This window comes from Dipodomys spectabilis, unplaced genomic scaffold (genome assembly GCF_019054845.1).
Source record: "Dipodomys spectabilis isolate Male_0828 unplaced genomic scaffold, ASM1905484v1 ptg000076l, whole genome shotgun sequence".
NCBI classification, from domain to species: domain Eukaryota; kingdom Metazoa; phylum Chordata; class Mammalia; order Rodentia; family Heteromyidae; genus Dipodomys; species Dipodomys spectabilis.
In genome coordinates, this window is record NW_024870753.1 from 2,923,347 (window position 1) to 2,942,648 (window position 19,302).

General features: G+C 45.2%; 1 protein-coding gene across 1 annotated transcript in view; it reads left to right on the plus strand.

Moving 5' to 3' along the window:
• The window catches only part of Ncam1 (neural cell adhesion molecule 1), a 248,608-nt gene that overhangs the window by 199,051 nt on the left and 30,255 nt on the right, over window positions 1-19,302 (plus strand). Inside the window, exons 9-13 of the mRNA XM_042682882.1 lie at window positions 5,916-6,066; window positions 6,650-6,834; window positions 7,315-7,411; window positions 7,970-8,140; window positions 9,768-9,899. Of these exons, the coding sequence (XP_042538816.1) occupies window positions 5,916-6,066; window positions 6,650-6,834; window positions 7,315-7,411; window positions 7,970-8,140; window positions 9,768-9,899 (736 nt within the window). The remainder of the gene's footprint in view (window positions 1-5,915; window positions 6,067-6,649; window positions 6,835-7,314; window positions 7,412-7,969; window positions 8,141-9,767; window positions 9,900-19,302) is intronic.

The following is a 19,302-nucleotide window of genomic DNA, read 5'->3' on the forward strand; positions in this document are numbered from 1 at the left end:
AGTCTGGTTTATCTGAGGTGTTGGCAAGTGTATAACAGGGAACATTTGAGATAATTATAGGAGTGTTTTGCTTTAGTTTATGTACAAATACCTGTAGATTTGTGTGCAAGGCAATAAAACATAGGAATACTTTTTTAAAACAACCTAGAATGAACCGTTTGGGGAGCATCAGTAATCACACCCTGTGATTTTCCTAAGTGTATATATTTGCATATCAGATTATCTTAAAATAGACCACACCTCCAACTAAATTATTAAGATGAATATATTTATCATCATTCCACCAGGCACACAGGTAGAAGTCAAGCTATTAGAAGCATTATGTCATTAGCAACTACTTAGTCGAAAAGCCACGGAACTGTGGTGATTTCAGAAGGACACAGATGAATCAGACTTGAAAAACAACCAACCTCATGTGACCTAACTCCCTTAAAAACAACCTCAACTCATGCAGCCCTGGCATGTGACAAACAAGCTTATTAGTGATGTGGAATTGGCAACATTTGACATGTTGGCCCTGTTATTTTGTCTGTGCATGCTCCCCTGTTCTCATTTTCTCCTTCATCCCAGCATCCTGTAAAATCTAAGCCAGCCACCTCCATCTTCATTTCTCACCAGAACTCCTTGCATTTGTGGGCTTACTAACTGTTCACTCGTTCGTTTTCGTTCCCCAGATTGTGTGCCATGTCACTAGCATCTTTGTTTCTGTCCTGTCTCCATCTGAACGTCAGGGACAATTAGACATGTATGCCACCTAACAAAAAACGATGATGCAGCTTTGAGGTCTTTGACTCCCAGCATGAAAACAGAGGGAAAAACCCGTAAGCAGAAAAGATACCCAAGTGCTGGATAAAAACGAAAAACAAAACAAAAGAGTAGGCAAAAAAAAAATCTAGTTGTGAGTGGAAAACTCTCTCCATCTAAGTGTCTCTTCCTGGAGAATGCTATGTCGAATGACAATGGAACAGGCTCCAGCCTGTGAGCCATCTAGCATTGCCTGCCTTGAAGGGGTGGAGCCTACCATAGCCCCTGGGCATTTGGTATCCTTAGAGACTTCATCCTTCTCATTCCTAATGTACCTCTCTGCTCCTTGCTTTGTTCCTTTTTTAAAAAATAAAAACTTATTTTTTATAAAATGCATGCAGTAATACAATGCATGAGCATAAAATGGTATTCGTATATACTGTGGTAAGCTGATGAATAAAATTCAAAGGAAGCAATTTGTTCTGTTAGTACTTCTAGAATATGTGGCTTGAACTAGTAACATCACTATAAAGAAATCTAAAATATATCTGCTGTTTTCTGGTATCTATATCTACCAAAGATGAGGAATCCCTTTATCTTGGAATTACACGAGATAATGTTCATTAGTGGGGGGGTGGGTTGAGCGTAATCTAAAGCCTTGATTAAATCGGGTAACAAACACACTACGGAAAGTGGGCCTTAGAAACAGTTCAAAATGGAAAAGAAGCTGCATGTGCACGGAATGCAGTATAGTACATCACTTCTCTGAAGCAACATGTTGTAAAATTTTACTGCTTTCTTGTTGTGTTTTATATCTTGTTCTCTCCAGGCTTCGTGGACTCGACCAGAGAAACAAGAGGTATAGCTTACCTGACCACTAGCCAGTCTTTAGTTTTGAAAGCATTGCAGCGTTAACTCATCATTACAGTGAATAACCAGACATGCTAAACTAATTAGTACGTTGGTTAGATTACGGAATAGGACCATAGTGCTAGATCTTACTTAGTAATAGTTTTAGTTGTTTTTAGAACGAGCAAGCAAGCTGTGTTGGGAGTGGATGAACAAAATCCTTATTATATCCTAAAATGGGATCTTATTCTCTCACTGGTGCTGGTAAAAAATCACATTCAGGTAATTATATTGATAGATATAAATTGTCCAATTCCCAGGCCAGGCATTTTGAAATGATGGTTTTTTTACCCCTTTACTCTCACACAATAGATGTGGCTTTGGACCATAAAGTCACAAAGTGAGTGATTGAAAACCCACTCAGCCCTTCCTTGGCAACTCAACTCATCTTGTCGCTCACTTTATTTTATAATAATCGGTCTTGGTCAAATGATCGTATCACATTTCATCTCAAAAGCAACACAAGTGACATCTCTTGTTGGTTTACCCAAATTGTTAAACATATCTGTTATTTTTATAGAGCAATCAATTGATGAGGTTGGGAATGATTGGTACAAATGGCTTTATGTTATATAAAGTCAGTAGCCTTTAGCCTTTGAGATTTCTATGCCTGCTTGCTTCTGACTAGGTAATGGGGGACTTGGTTTGCATCTGAAACTCAGTATTAACCTTAAATTTTCATTGCTTACATTCCAAGACCCCATGTCCAATCATGCCCACCATCTTTTCCTTGGTTAGTATAAAAGTAGAAAGGTGGTCTACTTTAAAGGAAGTTCAAGGATCTCATCTACAAAGACTTTTATTTTTAATTGAAGTTGCTTTTGTCTGTTTCTCCAAATGAGGCCTCCACACTGTAAAACTATAAACACAGAAGGTCCTATAGAGTCTGTATTTTAATTTAGGGAAAAAAGTGATCCTTAGTTCTACAATACAGAATGCATGTGTTCAGGTCAAGGCTTTAAATATTTAATGCTTCTTAATATTTAAAAGTTGAGTGCCTGCCCAGGCGTGGACATTAGTATCTGCAGGGGCAAATGAACAAACCTCCCTTGATGCTACAAGGACTATAGTTCAGGACATGTCCTTACTGAAATGCTCCCCTCCCCTGACACAGAAATCATTCAGTGCTGTCACAGGCTGGATGTTTTATTGCCCAAAAGTGTTGGCCCTGTTGGGCTTGGGGAAAGGAGAGGAGAAGGGTGAATGATCAATGGGTCTTACGCAGCTCAAGAACAGATGATTTCATTTGCTTTACCTTATACTTCTTCTCCCCGTCATTCCGATCTAGACTTATAAAAGCAAAAAGCTGAAATTTTATCAGGGAGCATTAAGACGATGTTAAGAGAATTGTGAGTACAAGTGGAAGTAGCCAGTTTACTCCCAAGAAAGCACACAACACCCTCTCTCCCACCCTACCCCACACACACTCCATTTTCCAGAAGTAACTTTACCTTGGATGTTTCACTTTGGACATAATTGAGGATCAGAAGTTCCATTTTCTTCTATTTGTCTTGTTCAGAGATGAAGACTATAAGCCATATGACAGTCAAAGAAAGCTGGGGTTATGGACAGTTTTGTTCTATAAATGCTGAAAAGCCTTAACACTTTCACCTGGAAGAAGTAAGACAAAAATGATGGACGAGAAGAGAAGAATAACCATCACTGTGCTTGATATATTTCCTTTTCCTAAAAAAAAAAAATCTTTTGGCCATAATGATCTTTTTTCCCTTTATTTACCATTATCATTGCTAGTATGATCATCATCATCATTATGATCATTATTATTGCTGATACAGTTTATCAGGGCTTCATACACACTTGGCTTTCTTGCTCAGTGGACACTCTACCACTTGAGCCATGCCTCCAACCTTACTTTTTTGCTGATTATTGTAGCAGTGGGCTTTTCTGCTACAGCTGGCTTCGTACCATGATTCTCTCCAGATCTCAGCCTCCTGAGAGCTAGGATTGCAGGCAGGAGCCATCAACACTTGGTCAGAATGATCTTTTTACTCCTCACTCTCACCCTGAGCTCGTCTGTTCCCTCTGGGGAAGCCAGCATGGTCAGCATAACTTTTGATCAGGATGTCTTGTGGGTGGCACAGCCTGCCTTTGTCCTGAAGCAAGAGTAAAACATTTCAGAGAGAGATAGTCTATCTACATATCCTCAAAGGCCAAACTGGGCAGCTGGCTAATTAGCTCCATTATCAAACCTACATCAAGCCACCAGAAAATGCAAATTTGTTCTCCACAGAGCACCGCCTACTGGTCTAACAACAGAAGTAAATGAGAAACTTGGGGGAAAAGATCAGATAGAAAAAGAAAGAAAGAAAAGAGTTTGGCTGTCCTTACATCCATTTCCTGAGCTTCTCTTTAACCATTTTCTTGATTATTCTGAGTAAAGACTGCTCATCCTTTGCCCAACAGAGTATTGTTGTTAATGCCCTCCTTCCTACTTGACCTTCTTTTATCTCTCTTCCAAGTGGAAATATTCTCTGAGCTTTCTGAGGATTGCATGTACAGCAGCCCCAGGATAAATCCAGTCTGTCACAAACAATCATAGTTCATCTCATGGCTGCCCAGGCCAGGGATGGATCTCAAGTCTCCTCTGCCTTTCGTTCTGCTGTTCTTGGGAAAATAGAATGATGAGTAGATCAGGCCAGCCCTTTAGAGATACCTGCAGCGATGGCTACATGCTCTGGATATCCTTAATCTTTACTGACAGGTAAAGATTAGGGTTTGGCATATGAAAATAGCCACTGGGCTCGACTGACAGCATTGCCAGTATCCAAGTAGAAGAGTCACAAGGTCTCCAGCATCCTAAGTATCTGTCTCAAGGCTCTTCTAGCTAGGGCTCCTCACTTGGCTGCTGGCATTAACTGGTACCATCTCTTGGGATGCAGTTTCTCAGAGCTGGCCAGTCTCCTAGATTTACAGGTCCAATGGGAACACCAGGGCGTTCATCTCAGAGAGAAGAGGTGCTTACAGCAATGGGTGGTGATGATTTTGCTTGGTTCTTCTCCCCTTGCTGGGCAGCACATTCTAGTTTCCAGGTAGGATATATGATGGGGACGAGATCTGTCCTTGAGGGTGAAAGGCACTGCTTATGACAGAGCTGGTGAAACTGCAGCACGAGGCCAGTTCTGCCTTGCTTCTGAGATTCCCAGGCTATCTGCTACAGGGTGTTGTGACTCAGGGCCCCAGGCTTCCAAAGCAACAGAACCCCAGAGGTCCTCTCACTCTCTGAAGACCAAACCCCAATGTGTGGCAGATGCCAGATACAGAGTACCCTCCCGTCCATCTTTACAGAACATTATACGCTAGAGATAAGAGAGTGGCCCAGCCGCTAAGGAGTCAGGAATCTTCAGCTGTCCAGCCCCCTGGAGGATTTGGGTTAAAGCCACATGCCTAGACTCTACTGGAGTCAGTAGCCATTTTACTTAACAATGATAAAGCAGGGGAGGGAATCTAGAGCCTAGTGCCTAAGGCTCGTGTGCTTATTCTCTTCTTGATCGCATCCAGTGACCCAGGAAGCCAATGGCAGTGTCCAGGACTATGAAATGTTAGTGACGATCTTCCTAGATCTGCCTAGGCCTCTCTGTGCCAGTGTCCCTGGAGAAGGAACTCTTGGTCCCCCTTGTTCAACAGCTCCTAAACTTGGAGTTGTTGACACTTCCATTTTTGAAGTGGAATTGTTTCCCTTTAAAAAAAAAATTAGCATCAAAGAAAGAGAGGCATCTTCAGGAAAAGGATGGGGGGGCGGGGGTCAGTTTCTCTTGCTCAGTTTCCTACATTGGGAGTATTAGAACTTCCAGGTACACGTACATGCACCATGGAATGGGAGGTAGAGAAACTGGAAGGAAAGGATGAAAGGAAGGTTCCCCCCAAGACCTCATGAGCCAGGGCCATTGCTGCTAGAACTTCTGCTGGCCAGGGCTGCCGTTTCCATTTACATGTCCCAAACAAAACAGCTTTGGTAGACCTAGCCTGCCTTCACCGCCCCCCCCCCCCCAACCCACCTACCTAGTTCAGGCCAATTGACATACCTAAGTGCCCCCACGCACGCCATTTTGGGTACACCCAGGTTTCCATGGTGTTCCCAGGGCCTCCGTAGGAGGAGATCTATTAAGTGAGATTAGATGTTAACTTAAAAGGGGGGTGGGGTGAGGGAGACTGGTCACAGACGAGCTTAGTCTCCCAGCCCCCACGTTGCCGTGGCCCTTTGCCCCACTCTGATTCTGACGCTGTGCCTTTCCTCCTGACAGACTCTGGACGGGCACATGGTGGTGCGCAGCCACGCCCGCGTGTCATCCCTGACCCTAAAGAGCATCCAGTACACGGACGCCGGCGAGTACATCTGCACGGCCAGCAATACCATCGGCCAGGACTCGCAGTCCATGTACCTCGAAGTGCAATGTAAGGAAGAACAGGACAGACTCCAGGGAGTGTGGGAGGAGTAGGGCAGGATCAGGACACAGCTTAGACCTCAACTGCACCCCCCTCCCACACACACACACACACACCTCCCAGGAGCTCTGCCATGTTCCTATAGCAGGTGGCCCTAAGAGGTCTCACGGCCATAGTCCCAAGGCACCACCACAGGTTCCACCCTGGGCCTTCTTACAGGCCTTACATCCTGAGCCTTCCTGTGCAGCACATGCGCACAGGAATGCTGAAACATACCTGTCTCCACTTCCTTTTTTTTTTAGTTGGTCATGGAACTTGAACTCTGGGCGGTGTCCCTGAGCTCTTCAGCTCAAGGCTAGCGCTCTACCACTTGAGCCACAGCCCCACTTCTGGCTTTTTCTGTGACTATGGTATTGAGGAATCAAACCCAGGGCTTCATGCATACTAGGCAAGCACGCTACCACTCGGGCACATTCCCAGCCCTCCAGTTCCATTTTGAGACACATCTGCTTCCCCAGAGCCAAGAGACAGGATGTGGAGGGCTCCAATAGTGGTGATCATTCTGATAGCTGTTGTTTCTAACTCATTGCAGATGCCCCCAAGCTACAGGGTCCTGTGGCAGTGTACACATGGGAGGGGAACCAGGTGAACATCACCTGCGAGGTCTTTGCTTACCCCAGTGCTACGATCTCCTGGTTCCGAGATGGTCAGTTACTGCCGAGCTCCAACTATAGCAATATCAAGATCTACAACACCCCCTCAGCCAGCTATCTGGAGGTATGTCAAGGTTGGGGGGTACAGAGGGGTGGAAAAGGCTTTATATATGTGTATACAAGGTCCTGGGGCTTGAACTCAGGGACTAGGTGCTATCCTTTAGCTTTTTTGCTCAAGGCTGGAACTCTTCCGCTTGTGCCATAGTTCTATGTCCAAGGTTTTTGTGGGGGGTTTTTGGTGGTTAATTGGCAATAAGACTCTTATAGACTTACCTGCCTGGGCTGGCTTTGAACCACAGTCCTCAGTCTCAGCCTCCTGAGTAGCTAGGATTACAGGCGTGAGCCACAGATGCCTAGCTGGATAAGCTTTTGAGTGCCACTCACATCTTCTCTCTCGCTTCCTTGGCACATTCTAAACCGGGGAACCCATTAGTTGGAGAAGAAACTGCTTTTCTCTGCTGTACTACTGGTCCTGTCTGTGGGACTGGAATGAATGATTTGTGCTTTATCCATAACCAAAAGACTTGCCTCCTTCTTTCTAAAGGTGACCCCAGACTCTGAAAATGATTTTGGAAACTACAACTGTACTGCAGTGAACCGCATTGGACAGGAATCCTTAGAATTCATCCTTGTTCAAGCAGGTGAGTGCCACTCGCCCCTCCCTTGCTGCTCATCAAAGACACTTCACAGGTACCAGGATTGCAGGAAGAAGAGAGCACCAGGATCCACCAAGCCAGATGGTCAGGAAACGCAGGGAGTCTTGGAGGTGTGAGGATCTAAGCATGAGATGAATCAGGGAGAGGATCAGGTGGGGAAATGGGCCAGGAGGACAGAAGACAGATAACAGGAATCCCAAGAATGCACAGAAATGAGAGAAATATGTTTTGTGATTCAATGTACTGCTTAGCTGGGTGCTAATGGCTAATGCCTATCATCCTGACTGCTAAGAAGGCTGAGATCTGAGGATCACAGTTCGAAGCCAGCCTGGGGAAGGAAAGTCTGAGATGATTGCTTATCTCCAATAAACTACCAAAAGAGCCAGAAGTGGAGCTGTGGCTCAACTGGTAGAGTGCTAGCCTTGAGCCAAAGAAGCTCAGGGACATCACCCAGGTCCTGAGTTCAAGCAGTAGGACCAGCACCAAATAAAAATAAGAAGAAGAAGTGCTGTTCATCTGGGTTTCTTTGTATTTTCCACACAGACACCCCATCTTCACCCTCCATCGATGGAGTGGAACCATACTCCAGTACAGCACAGGTGCAGTTTGATGAGCCAGAGGCCACGGGTGGAGTCCCCATCCTCAAATACAAGGCTGAGTGGAGAGCGCTGGGTGAAGAAGTGTGGCACTTCAAGTGGTACGATGCCAAGGAAGGTGAGTGGGGAAGGGAGAGGGTCCCCTGGAGGACTGATCACCTTGGTCCTTGGTATTGAGGGAGTACACTCACGCTCAGCATTCAGCATCTCAGCTTCCTGTTGGAGTCTGGTGACATGGCTCTGCAACTTGAGAGATGTCACCATCTGCCACCCCCATCTGAGTCGCTAAAGAATTAAGACCACAGTCAGATCTTGATGGAGAGCTATTGTCCTTCTTCTGCTGGTATTGACATCCTATTCTCCACCGTGTGCTAAGCAGAAGCCCCGCGTAGATGCTGAACACAGCCAGATGAGTACAGGTTACTCTTGCTGTGGCCCTATCTGTTACCTGTAATGCCTCGCCAGTCCTGCCTGGGTATCTGTACCCAGGAGCTGCCATGTAATTATGACAGGAACCAAATAAACAAGTGGTGATGAGGGAAAATCTTCTCTAAAGGCAATCCTGAGATATCTTTCAAGTTAAAGATTCTGAAAAGGTCTTCTAGATTTTACTGCAATTGGAAGATCTGAACCCAGAGCAGCAGACAACAGATAGATCTATATCTGACTCCTTCTTTGGGATTTCACTGTGGTAACTCAATGTTGTGTTCTTATAGTGTAGCCCTTGTCTGGTATGGGGGAACTAGGGTGGACTCAGGAACTGGCAGGAATACGGGTCTCTCAGCCATCCAGAGCCAGGTCTCAAGCAATCTTCCTGAGACTTTGTCTGCAGTGAAACCTCCATGGATCATTCCACTCCTGGACAGCTGGAGGGAGGGAGGGACTAAGAAGAGCTGCTATGTAATCAGGACCAGAGACAGAGGAAAACCATCCTTTCTCATACTCAAGTTGTGACATTTTCCTGGCTTATGGTTTTCTTTTTATCCTAAAATTGCTTCTAGGGTTGTTATGCTTTTTTATTGTTGTAAAACATACATAAGCTTTACATCTTACCATTTTTAAGTTGTAGCATTAAAACTCATTAGCGTAAAACACAGCCATCGCTCCTATCTGTCCCCTAGAACTTTCCTGTCATCCCAAACCAAACCTCTTTGCCCTTGAAATAATAGCTCCCTATTTCCTCACCTACCTTCGGTCCCCAGTACCCACGGTTCCACTTCCTGCAGTTGATCATTTTAGGTGTCTTACGTAGATGGAATTGTACAATATTTGTCCATTTGGCTCTAGTTTATTTCATTTCACGTAATGCCCTCCGGGTTCATCCATGGTGTCATGGGTCAAGTGTTCATCCCCTTTTCAAGGCTGAATAGTATTCCACTGCTTCTCTTTAGTTTATTTCATGGATCCGTTTATTGACCAATGGTGGGACATTTAGATTTGCTTTCGCTTCTTGGCTATGGTGAATGCTGCTATTGGAAATGCGGACAGTTACTCTCTTGAGTCCCTGGTGGTGTGTGTGTGTGTGTGTGTGTGTGTGTGTGTGTGTGTGTGTGTGTGTGTGTGTGTGTGTGTGTGTGTGTGTGTGTGTGTGTGTGTGTGTGTGTGTGTGTGTGTGTGTGTGTGTGTGTGTGTACCTGGAGGTGGAATTGCTAGGCCAGATAATGGTACCGCTACACTATTTTCCACAGCAGCATTTCATCAGTACGCTTCCACCCTTTGTGATCCGTCCTATATTTTCACAACAGCCAACATGGAGGGTGTTGTCACCATCGTGGGCCTGAAGCCTGAGACATCCTACGCTGTGCGATTGGCAGCCCTCAACGGCAAGGGGCTGGGTGAGATCAGCACAGCCTCTGAGTTCAAGACACAGCCAGTCCGTAAGTAAAGCCAGCTGCCCTGCCTCTCCCTCTCACCTCTGCTCTTCTTGTGCGTAGCCAGGACCCTGAGCTGGCCCAGTTGTGGCTCAGAAGACAGCTTTTGGTCTTTCAGGTCCCTGTGCTCATGATTGCCCACTTAGCCCACTTGGCTCTCAGGGATGGCTAACACACAGTCCTCTTACCCTGTCTTTCTTAAAGGGGTTGGGGAGGCTAATAACATCCAGGGGGTGTTCCCTCTGACATTGTATTGAAGAGAGAGTGAATAAAGCCAGCAGGTGAGTTGGAGGGATTCGAGAGAATTACTACCTATATACCGAGCATCCTGTGCCTTGAAGGGAGAAGATAGAGACGATGACAATTCATCTAAGTCCTGGCGGGCATAACATAGGAAAACAGATTACTGTAAGATACGTGTGCAGGAACAGACTTCCCAGCATTTAAAAGGGAAGAGGACAGCCTTGGCCTTGGACATGTTTGGCTCCCTCTTCCACCACCCCCCTCCAAGCACCCCCCACCGGAGCATTCGGTTTACCTGCCTCATGGGCTATCTCTCTCTCCAGAGAGCTGCTTCTCCCTGGTGCTGCTCAGGGCTGCCTTTGTTTCCCCTTACCATCCTCTCTTTCTTTAACCCATGCCTGCCCAGCTTTTGCCCTTGCTTTTCGCAGCACTAGATAAGCCCTGCCCTGGCCATGTCCTTCTACCCACCAGAGTTTCTGTCCTGAGAGGCTCCTGAGTCTGTCTGGATGAAGACAAAGCTGTACCTGGACTCCTTGATTTCCACAGAGTTCCTGGGCTCTCCCTGGCCCCTGGATTTAACATGCATGAGAGAATCCTTTGCTTGCTGGCCTTCTGAGCCAGGGAGCTGCAAAGGAATCACCTTACCTCATCCCAGAAGTAGAATAGCCCATCTCGTCTTCCTTCTGCAGGGATTGATTGCCTCTTTCTGGATTAGACGTAATTTGATAATTTGCCTTTCCAGCTCCATGTGCTCTGCAGGTTCTGTTCATTTCTTTTACATCTTATTTTTTTCTCCCCCCCTCCCCTACCCCTTGGGTCTGTCTCTTGGCTTTTCTTTTCGTCTGTGTTCCAACCATGGAAAATGCAGATAGCCCTCCTTCACGTAAGTGCCTCTTCATACCTCATTACCTGTCTCCATAGCCTTAACATCTGCTAGTTCTAGTTCTTAATTTAGTTCTGGTCCCCTTTTTTTGTCCCCTAGAGGCTGACATAGATGGTGCTGTCTAGGCCCTAACCACACTGACCTTAGTCTAGTTGTGCCCTTGTTAACATCTGTAGGTTCCTCCGAGAGGCTAACACTTGTTGTTTTAGAGCATGCAACTTCCGTGTGTTTTGAAATTGTCTATTTATTAATTTTTGCGTGTGATGATTACCCTGTGGCAAAGATTATGTTTGCTGAGCCAAGCATGGTGGACTGTGCAGATGGTTCCTGAGTAACACGCTACAGCACTTCCTTACCTTTAGCCAAGATACCAGAGAGCTAGCTGTGGATTCCTGGTCTGCCTTCAAGCAGAAAAGAACCTGAAAGAAATTTCCACATTTTGCTTTTAGGATAGAAAAGTCTAGAACGCAGTTGCTTCCCTGTGTTTCTGTCTGTCGGTGGGTAGTTAGAGGGGAATAGCAAGACTGGCTGGGGAGGCCCCTTGTGGCAGCTGCCAGGGTAAAAAGTGCACCATGAAGCTTGTCCGGCAGGAAACTGTTCAGGGTTTAAACCTTCAGTTCCAGTCATCTCTGTTTGTTAGCAGTAGATAACTTGTAACATGTGTTTCTGTGTTTGGAACAAACTGATCTGCTAACTTTACAACTCTGCTGGTCTCACATAGAGAGGGAGAGAATTCCCATGGAAATGACACGCTACTTATGCAGGCTACACATGCAGGACACAGGAAACAAGGCGTACACAGAATGGACCTGTTGCTGTAGGAAGTAGAACTGTTATCTGATGCCTCAGTCTACACACAGACTCCCCAAACTTTCCTTCACAGAGACCTGGCTCCTCCTTCCTAAACTGAGCACAAAGTGGAGTGGAGCCAAGTGTCACCCAGATAGACCCAGAAAGAAAGGCATTCAGGAAAACTTCCCTGTTGAAATGTATTCTGAAATACTGCAACAACAGCAAAAACCAAGTTAACAAAGTGTGGGTGTTCTGAGATTTTTTTTTTTGAGCTAGATAAAATCTACCTCAGCCAAGTTGACGTCTGAAAGTACTAACTCAAGATGGTGGCAGAGTGGCAGGTGCAGGGCGGGAAGGAGAGCATGTAGCTATAGGACTGACAGCCTATTCTTGGCTGGCAGCTGTGCCCCCACAGGAGCCCAGGAGGAACAGCTCCTTCCTTCTAGATTCTTCTAGTAATCCCTAACAGAGTTTTCAAGTTCTTTCTCTTTGAGAGGTGATCCACAAGTAGATGCTGGCTTTGCTATATGAAAAAGAGGAAGGCTGGGCTGAGACCCACTGCTGGTTATCTCCCCAGTGCCTGGAGCTGGAGTCTGACACATCTTCAGGCTCTGCCAGACCAGGCCTTTATATAAAGTTGAGATGTTTTCTTCATATAGCAGAGGCTGCTTTTAAAGTCAGGACTTTAAAATGTTTGCTTTAATTGTTTGCTTTAGTTTTACTTAAAAAAAAAAGAAGCAAAAAAAACCCCACCACCTTTGAGCCTAGTGCTGGTGGCTAGTGTGATCCTGGTGTAGTAGATGTGATCCTAACTACTCAGGAGGCTGAGATCTGAGGATCACCATCCAAACCCAGCCCAGGCAAGAAAATCCATGAGACTCTCCAACTAACCACCAAAAAAGCTGGAAGTGCAGCTGTGGTTCAAGTGGTAGAGTGCTAGCCTTGAGCAAAAAATTCAGTCAGGGATAGCATCCAGGCACTGAGTTCAAGCCCCAGGACTGGCACAGTCATTTTTCAAAAAGAGAGAACAACCTTTGTCTAAGAGTATGAAGGTGCATCATGAGCTGAGATTCCTAGTAGCATCCACATAGATCATGAATGTGATCATGAATGTGGCACAATAAGTTGTTCTCAATCATGATAAAGTTGTATTTAAAGCCTTTCTACTCAGGAGGCTGAGATATGAGGACCATGATTCAAAGCCAGGGAAGAAAAGTCCATGACACCCTTCTGTCCAATTAACTATCAAAAAGCTAGAAGTGTGGATGTGGCTCAAGTGGTAGTGTGCCATCCTTGGGCAAAGAAGCCAAGCAAGAGCATGAGGTTCTGAGTTCATACCTCACTATCAGTACACACACACACACATACACACACACACACATACACACACACACACACACACACACACACACACACACACACACACACACACACACACACACACACGGTCTTGGAGTCGAATGTACCTTTGTCCCACAGTGTTGGCAGGGATGAGGCAGTAAAAATGTGGGAACATTACCTCATGTAGGAGAACTTGACTATGGTCTCTCCTAAGCTTTCCTGAGTTACTGCCTGGAGGGACTTGCTCAGGGCTGGTCTCCTGATGCCCAGACCTGTCCTTAGAAGGGCCACCCCTAGAAGGATGATGCCAGTGTGCCACACTGCTGTGACACAGGCAGCCTCTTCACAGTAGGTAGTGAGGAAAGCCCTTCTCGGTGTTTTCCTCCCATTCCTCAGAAGGCTCAGAGTGTAGTCAGGCGCCAGTGGTTCACACCTGTAATCCTAGCTACTCAGGAGGCTGAGATCTAAGGGTCGCAGTTCAAAGCCAGGCCAGGCAGGAAAGTCCGTGAAACCCTTATCTCCAAGTAACCACCAGAAAACCGGAAGTGGCACTGTGGCTCAAGTGGTAGAGCTGAAGAGCTGAGGGACAGCGCCCAGGCCCAGAGTTCAACCCCCATGATGGAAAAAAAAAAAGAAGGTTCAGAGTATGTCTGAGCTCAGGTGAACACATCACCCTTCTGTTGAGCTTTGTGTTTGAATCAAGCCTGGGAACCAATGGTGCTGAGCACCTTATCCTGTAGATCTGTGGGCTCACCCTGGAGTTTCCCCCTGAGTTGACCCTCGTCCCCCAGGGAAAGATGCAAACACATGGCCAGCAGGTGTTACATGCCAGACAGAGAGGTGTTGTCCGCAAGACCCTGAGTCGGGAAGTGTTATTGGGGTAGTCTTAATAAAGGGAGGTTTCTCTCTGGGTTACTTAATTGACTCCCCCTCTCCCCATATAATAACATAGGCTTATCAAAGCAGGTCAAACCAGCAGCAGTCACAAATAACTCAAGGACCCCCACTTGTACGCGTGCATGGCTTACCTGTTTGGAGGTTCCTTTGTGTGTTCTTCCTGTGTGTGCATGAACGGAATGAGGGAGCTGTGCTTCTAAAACCCAGATAAACTCTAACCTGGGGAAATGTTGCTGATTCACATTGTTTAAGCCAAATGCCTACATGCTGTCAAGACCCTCCAGTGCTAAGCTCATAGCTTCATTTTGCCTTGAGAGGGGCTCTTCCCTTGGAACTATTTACAACTTAACTACATAATTTTATCTATCCCCCTATTTGAACCATACACCTGTAGAATTTCAAAGCCTGAAAGTTACATCTTCATTTGCTTCTGTACAGCAAAATAGATCAGTTCTTTCCAGATACAGAGAGTACATAGTCTCTACTTTTAAAAAAAAAAAGAGGTACCCTGACATTTTTTGTTTCTAAATGGGGTCCACTATGTGGCATATGAAAGTATACTTTAGATGTATTATATGTGATTAAAACACAGAAACTTCTACCCTTTTTCTAGAACAGTATGAATGAATTATGCAAACAATCCAAGCCAACTTATGAGAGGGAGAGAGAGAGACAGAGAGAGAGGGAGAAAGAGGACTTTACCAGAATGAATCAGGCTGTCTGATCACGACAGTTTAGTATCCTGTTTACTCTGATTCCAGTGACATTGTACCCTGAGGGTTTAAGCAGATACCTACACCTTGGAAGTATGGAATCACCAAGCCATACTAAAGTGATGTTGGAAAGAGGTTGGTGTTTTCCAAATTTTCATCTAGTTCTCCAAAGGGACGTTGCCAGTGGAAAAGAAAAGATCCGTCAAGTATCCATGTCTCTCCAAGTATGCAATGTCTAACACCCTCCATGCAGAAAGATGCTTAGTGTAACTTGATTATCCCTCCCTCTTTTTCATGTACTTTTCCTGCAGGAGAGAAAGAATGGTAGGAACAGTGTATGCATTCTGTGCCACAGCAACTTCCAAAGAGTCTTATTCTATAGGGAGCATGCTGGAGGGCAGCTGTATCTTTCATATACAAACAAGCCAGGGACAGCTTCTCATAACACGTGATCACAGACCTCACCCAGTCATTAAGAATAGGTTTATTCCATTTCATTTAGTTATTAAGAACAGAGCTGAGCAAGGCATGTATGTTTTGCTATACATGTGCACCATGGATATAAACATGTGCCTACTATAGACACATACAAAGAATAGGACATGAAAACTGGTCTTTTATTTTAATCCTCTCTGCTGAGGACCATCAGATTCCCTTTCTTGCTGTCCCTCTGATCCTATGGAGCCAGCTGGTCCTGCCGAATTAGTTGTTCATTTTCAGCCAGCATTTAAGGCCGTGCAGCTGTTCCTGGCCCATTCCCTTACCTGAACAGTAGGCTTGGCAGATGCTCAGACTCCTGGTTTGAAGTTAAAAAGAGAACTGTGCCCTGTGCTGGTCTGCGGGCCACCTGTTCCATGCATGAAGTTTCTCTTCCTAATTCGAACTTGCATCAGCTTCGACTACTGTCATTCCCAATACCGCTATTTCTATTTCTTCAGTATCCATGTGCCTTCTCGATCTGTTTCTCTCCCCTCAATTCCCTCCCCCCTTTTTTAATCTTCATTTTTCTTTCTTCAGTGGCTCCTGCTGGCTCTTCTACCTTTGTTCCATTATCTTCGCCAGCTAGTGAGTATCATTTTGTTCATCTGTCTCTCTGCAGGTTGCTTGCCACCAGCTACAGTTTGTTGGCCTAATGTTAACTCTTTTACCAGGAGAATCACTGAGACTTTAGAGAAGCCAAGGAAAAGAGCAATAGGCACAGGGCCTGTCAGATTCAGAGGAGTCAACAGGAGAGCCCTGCCGACAGCCTCCCTGGATTTGCCGAGGCCAGCCATCCCCACGATTTCTCATGGGCTAGAATTTGATATTTGGAGAAGCTCAAGGAATTTACTACAGAAAATATATATATATATATATATATATGTATATATATATATATATATATATATATATATATATACACATATCTGCTCTTTAGGGTCATACAAAATGCTTTTGAGGTGTTAGGTTTTTCACCCTTTCTTTTAATTGGCGCAGTTGGATTTCCAACATTGACATTAGGTAGTGAGGCCCGTAGCTTGCACTTTCTCCGTAAACACATACATTTCTTGTAAATATTCCTAGGAAAATAAAGTGTCTGCTTACAGATGTTCTTGGCAGTCGTGGCCTCCACAAATTATTTAACCTTTTGCAAGGGAGGTTTGCTTTTCTCCTCTCTAAAAATCGAATAAGCGCTTACTCAGCATGCACCCCCATCAAGAAAACAGCAAACTTCACAAGCATTTTTTTTTTCAAATTGGTAAGCCTTGTTCACCCTGGATCAGTACCACTGACCCAGTGGGAATAGAGACCAGTCATGCTCTGGCTTCTTCAACCTGGCAGAGGCTGGCTGATTTCCAGTCATTTCTTTCCTGCCCTGTCTTTTGATTGCCTTGAATCATCCAAAGAAGAAAGCACACCAGGCCTGCTGCCCTTTGGCATTTGAACCTAGTTTTCTAGAGGGAAAAAATAAAGCAAAGTTAGACAGCATTTGAGCATGCGTGGGCTGGAATGCCAACAGTGGCTCAGAGAGGCACACACAGAGAGTATGCAGGCAGGGTGGTCCTGCCGGCTAGCACTGTGCTTAGTACAGCCCAAGCCTCTGTCTCCTCCCCCTCCACTTCAGGACACTCAAGCCCCAAGTCCAAATGCCATGTTTATGACTCAGAAATATCCCCCATCATACCACTCCTCTTTAGCAAAAAAGAGCTCAGGCTTTGGACCAGACTGACTGGGTTCAAATCCCAGCACGTCTATTCTTCCTATGCAATTCCATGTCGCCTTCAGTCTTAGATCTCTCATCCCTAAAATAAAGGATAGATTCTGCATATCTGTGTATACATATATTTGTGAGAATTAACAATTAAATTTGATATATATATACACATATACATATAGTAAATGCTAGTAATTGGGGGGCATATATTATCACTTGCTGTGTGAGTGTCATTTGTCAGTAAAAAAAATCTCTGAAGATCTCTTTAAAATACTTATATTAATATTGATAAATCAGGGAAGAAGGAAGCTTCACCATCTCATGTCTTTTCTTTCTCATGATGCTCATATAAAATATATAGATGCATACGCACATGCGTACAGATTTGAGTTTGTCTCCCTTCCCTCTTTCACCTTTCTTTGCCCTTTCTGCCCTTCATGTTTCCATAGCAACCTGGCCTCTTCCTGCCCTTACAACTGCAGAGCTGTCTAGTGAGTACATCGCTGAGAAGCTACCTCTGATGGCTGTTTGTTGTAGACTTCCGGGTGGAAACACAGCCCCATGTTTTCTCTTTCATGAGAAGCAACAGTTGTGAATGCATGCAGGCTCCTAGCCCAGCGTGGTTTCCTATGCATGCTATCTGCTTGGCCAAGAGAGCAAACTAGTCATCCTCAACAGATCAGGGGGGATTATTTCTAGAATACTCAGTTCACAGGAGACCTTTCCAAATTGAGGCTCATGTTACAAAATAGAGAAGACCAGGAAAATCACACTGAACACACATGCATGCATGTACACAACACACATGCACACGCACTCACACTTATGTAGAGTTGCAAAACAACTCGGCACAAAGGAAGAAATAAGAAATGGCTGCTCCACATATGCTAGGGGTGATGTGGAGAAGCGAGGAGTGGCTGCCTTCGAAAGCACGCTTGCCTTTGTATCAGAGTACTCAGAGAACATGCAGGCAGGGGCCCTTCAGGTTTTCTCAGTGCTGGAAATGTGGTATGCCAGCTGGGCACTGGTGGCTCACACCTGTTATCCTACCTTCTGGGGAGGCTGAGATCCAAGAATCCAGGAAGCCAGCCTGGGCAGGTAAATTTAAGAGAGATTCTTTCTTATCTCCAATAAACCAGAAAAAAATTGGAAGTAGAAGTATGGCTCGGGTGGTATAAGAAAAAGAAAGGGAGGGAAGGTGAGAGGGAGAAGAAAGGAAGGAAGGAAGGAAGCAAGCAAGCAACCGTGATAGACCAAAGACACCTAGCCCAGGCTTGTTCTTAGTTTAAAGTCAAGATAAAGAACTGGAGTTCTGTTCTTGACAACAGACTCAAAACTCAGATGATACGGTTTTTTCCCATCATGGACACCTGACACTTAAGTATAGACCATCACCCATTATTGGCTGGTATTTACAACAGTCTAGTGAAGCCAGGTCAGCCATAGGACTATGTGTAGACATGTGTAGTGTTCAGGAGCTAAAGCTGGGTGGGGCTTTCAGATTTTATAATATCTCTGGGTGTAGAGCACAAACGACACGTATCCCACGGACAAGCAGTCAGAGTGAGAAGGCAAGAAGCAGAAAGCCCAGCTTCTGATGCATAATTAAACAAGGGAGAAAAGAGATTTCTGGTTCTGAATGTTGGATGAAATGTTCCTTTTTCTCCTGCAGAACACAGCTAAGGGTTTGCTTTCTTGGCAGTGTGTGTGTGTGTGTGTGTGTGTGTGTGTGTTGCAAGGAATGTTAATCCCAGATGCTTTTGAGGTTTCATTTTGTGAGCAGAGCAGCGCAGGTGACGGCAAGCTTGCCCGCGTTTAATTCAGATATGGTCTGGATTCGTTTTATTTTACTGTTGCATTTGGCAAAGCAGTGCAGCTAACAACGCCCTTTCTTGTTTGGGGTCCCTTTTGTCCTTGTGTAGCCTGTGCTACAGTGTGTATCTCACACAATGGGAGAAAACTACATGATGAATCTGCATGACTGTGTGTCTCTGTGCCGCATGGTCGCGTGTGTCAGTAAAACACGGTCTTAATTCCATATTTGTCCCGAAGGAGGAATGATGAGTGTTTAATTGTTAAGCACCAGAACTTTCTGACCCCAGGTGAAATGTGGTGACATCCAAGGGAAAAGCTTCATAGCCTGTCTGGTTTTCAACCATAAGGCCTCACTGATATTGAGATAAAGGAGAGTTACTCACAATAGAGCAGGAGCCCACATTTAATATGAGCATGTTCTTCAGCAACCAGACAGCATGAAACACGCATACCACACATGTGAATAGCAAAGCTGCTGTGAGGAAAGTCATGCCAAGTCACATTCTCAGGGTTGAAAGTATGGAATAGTAT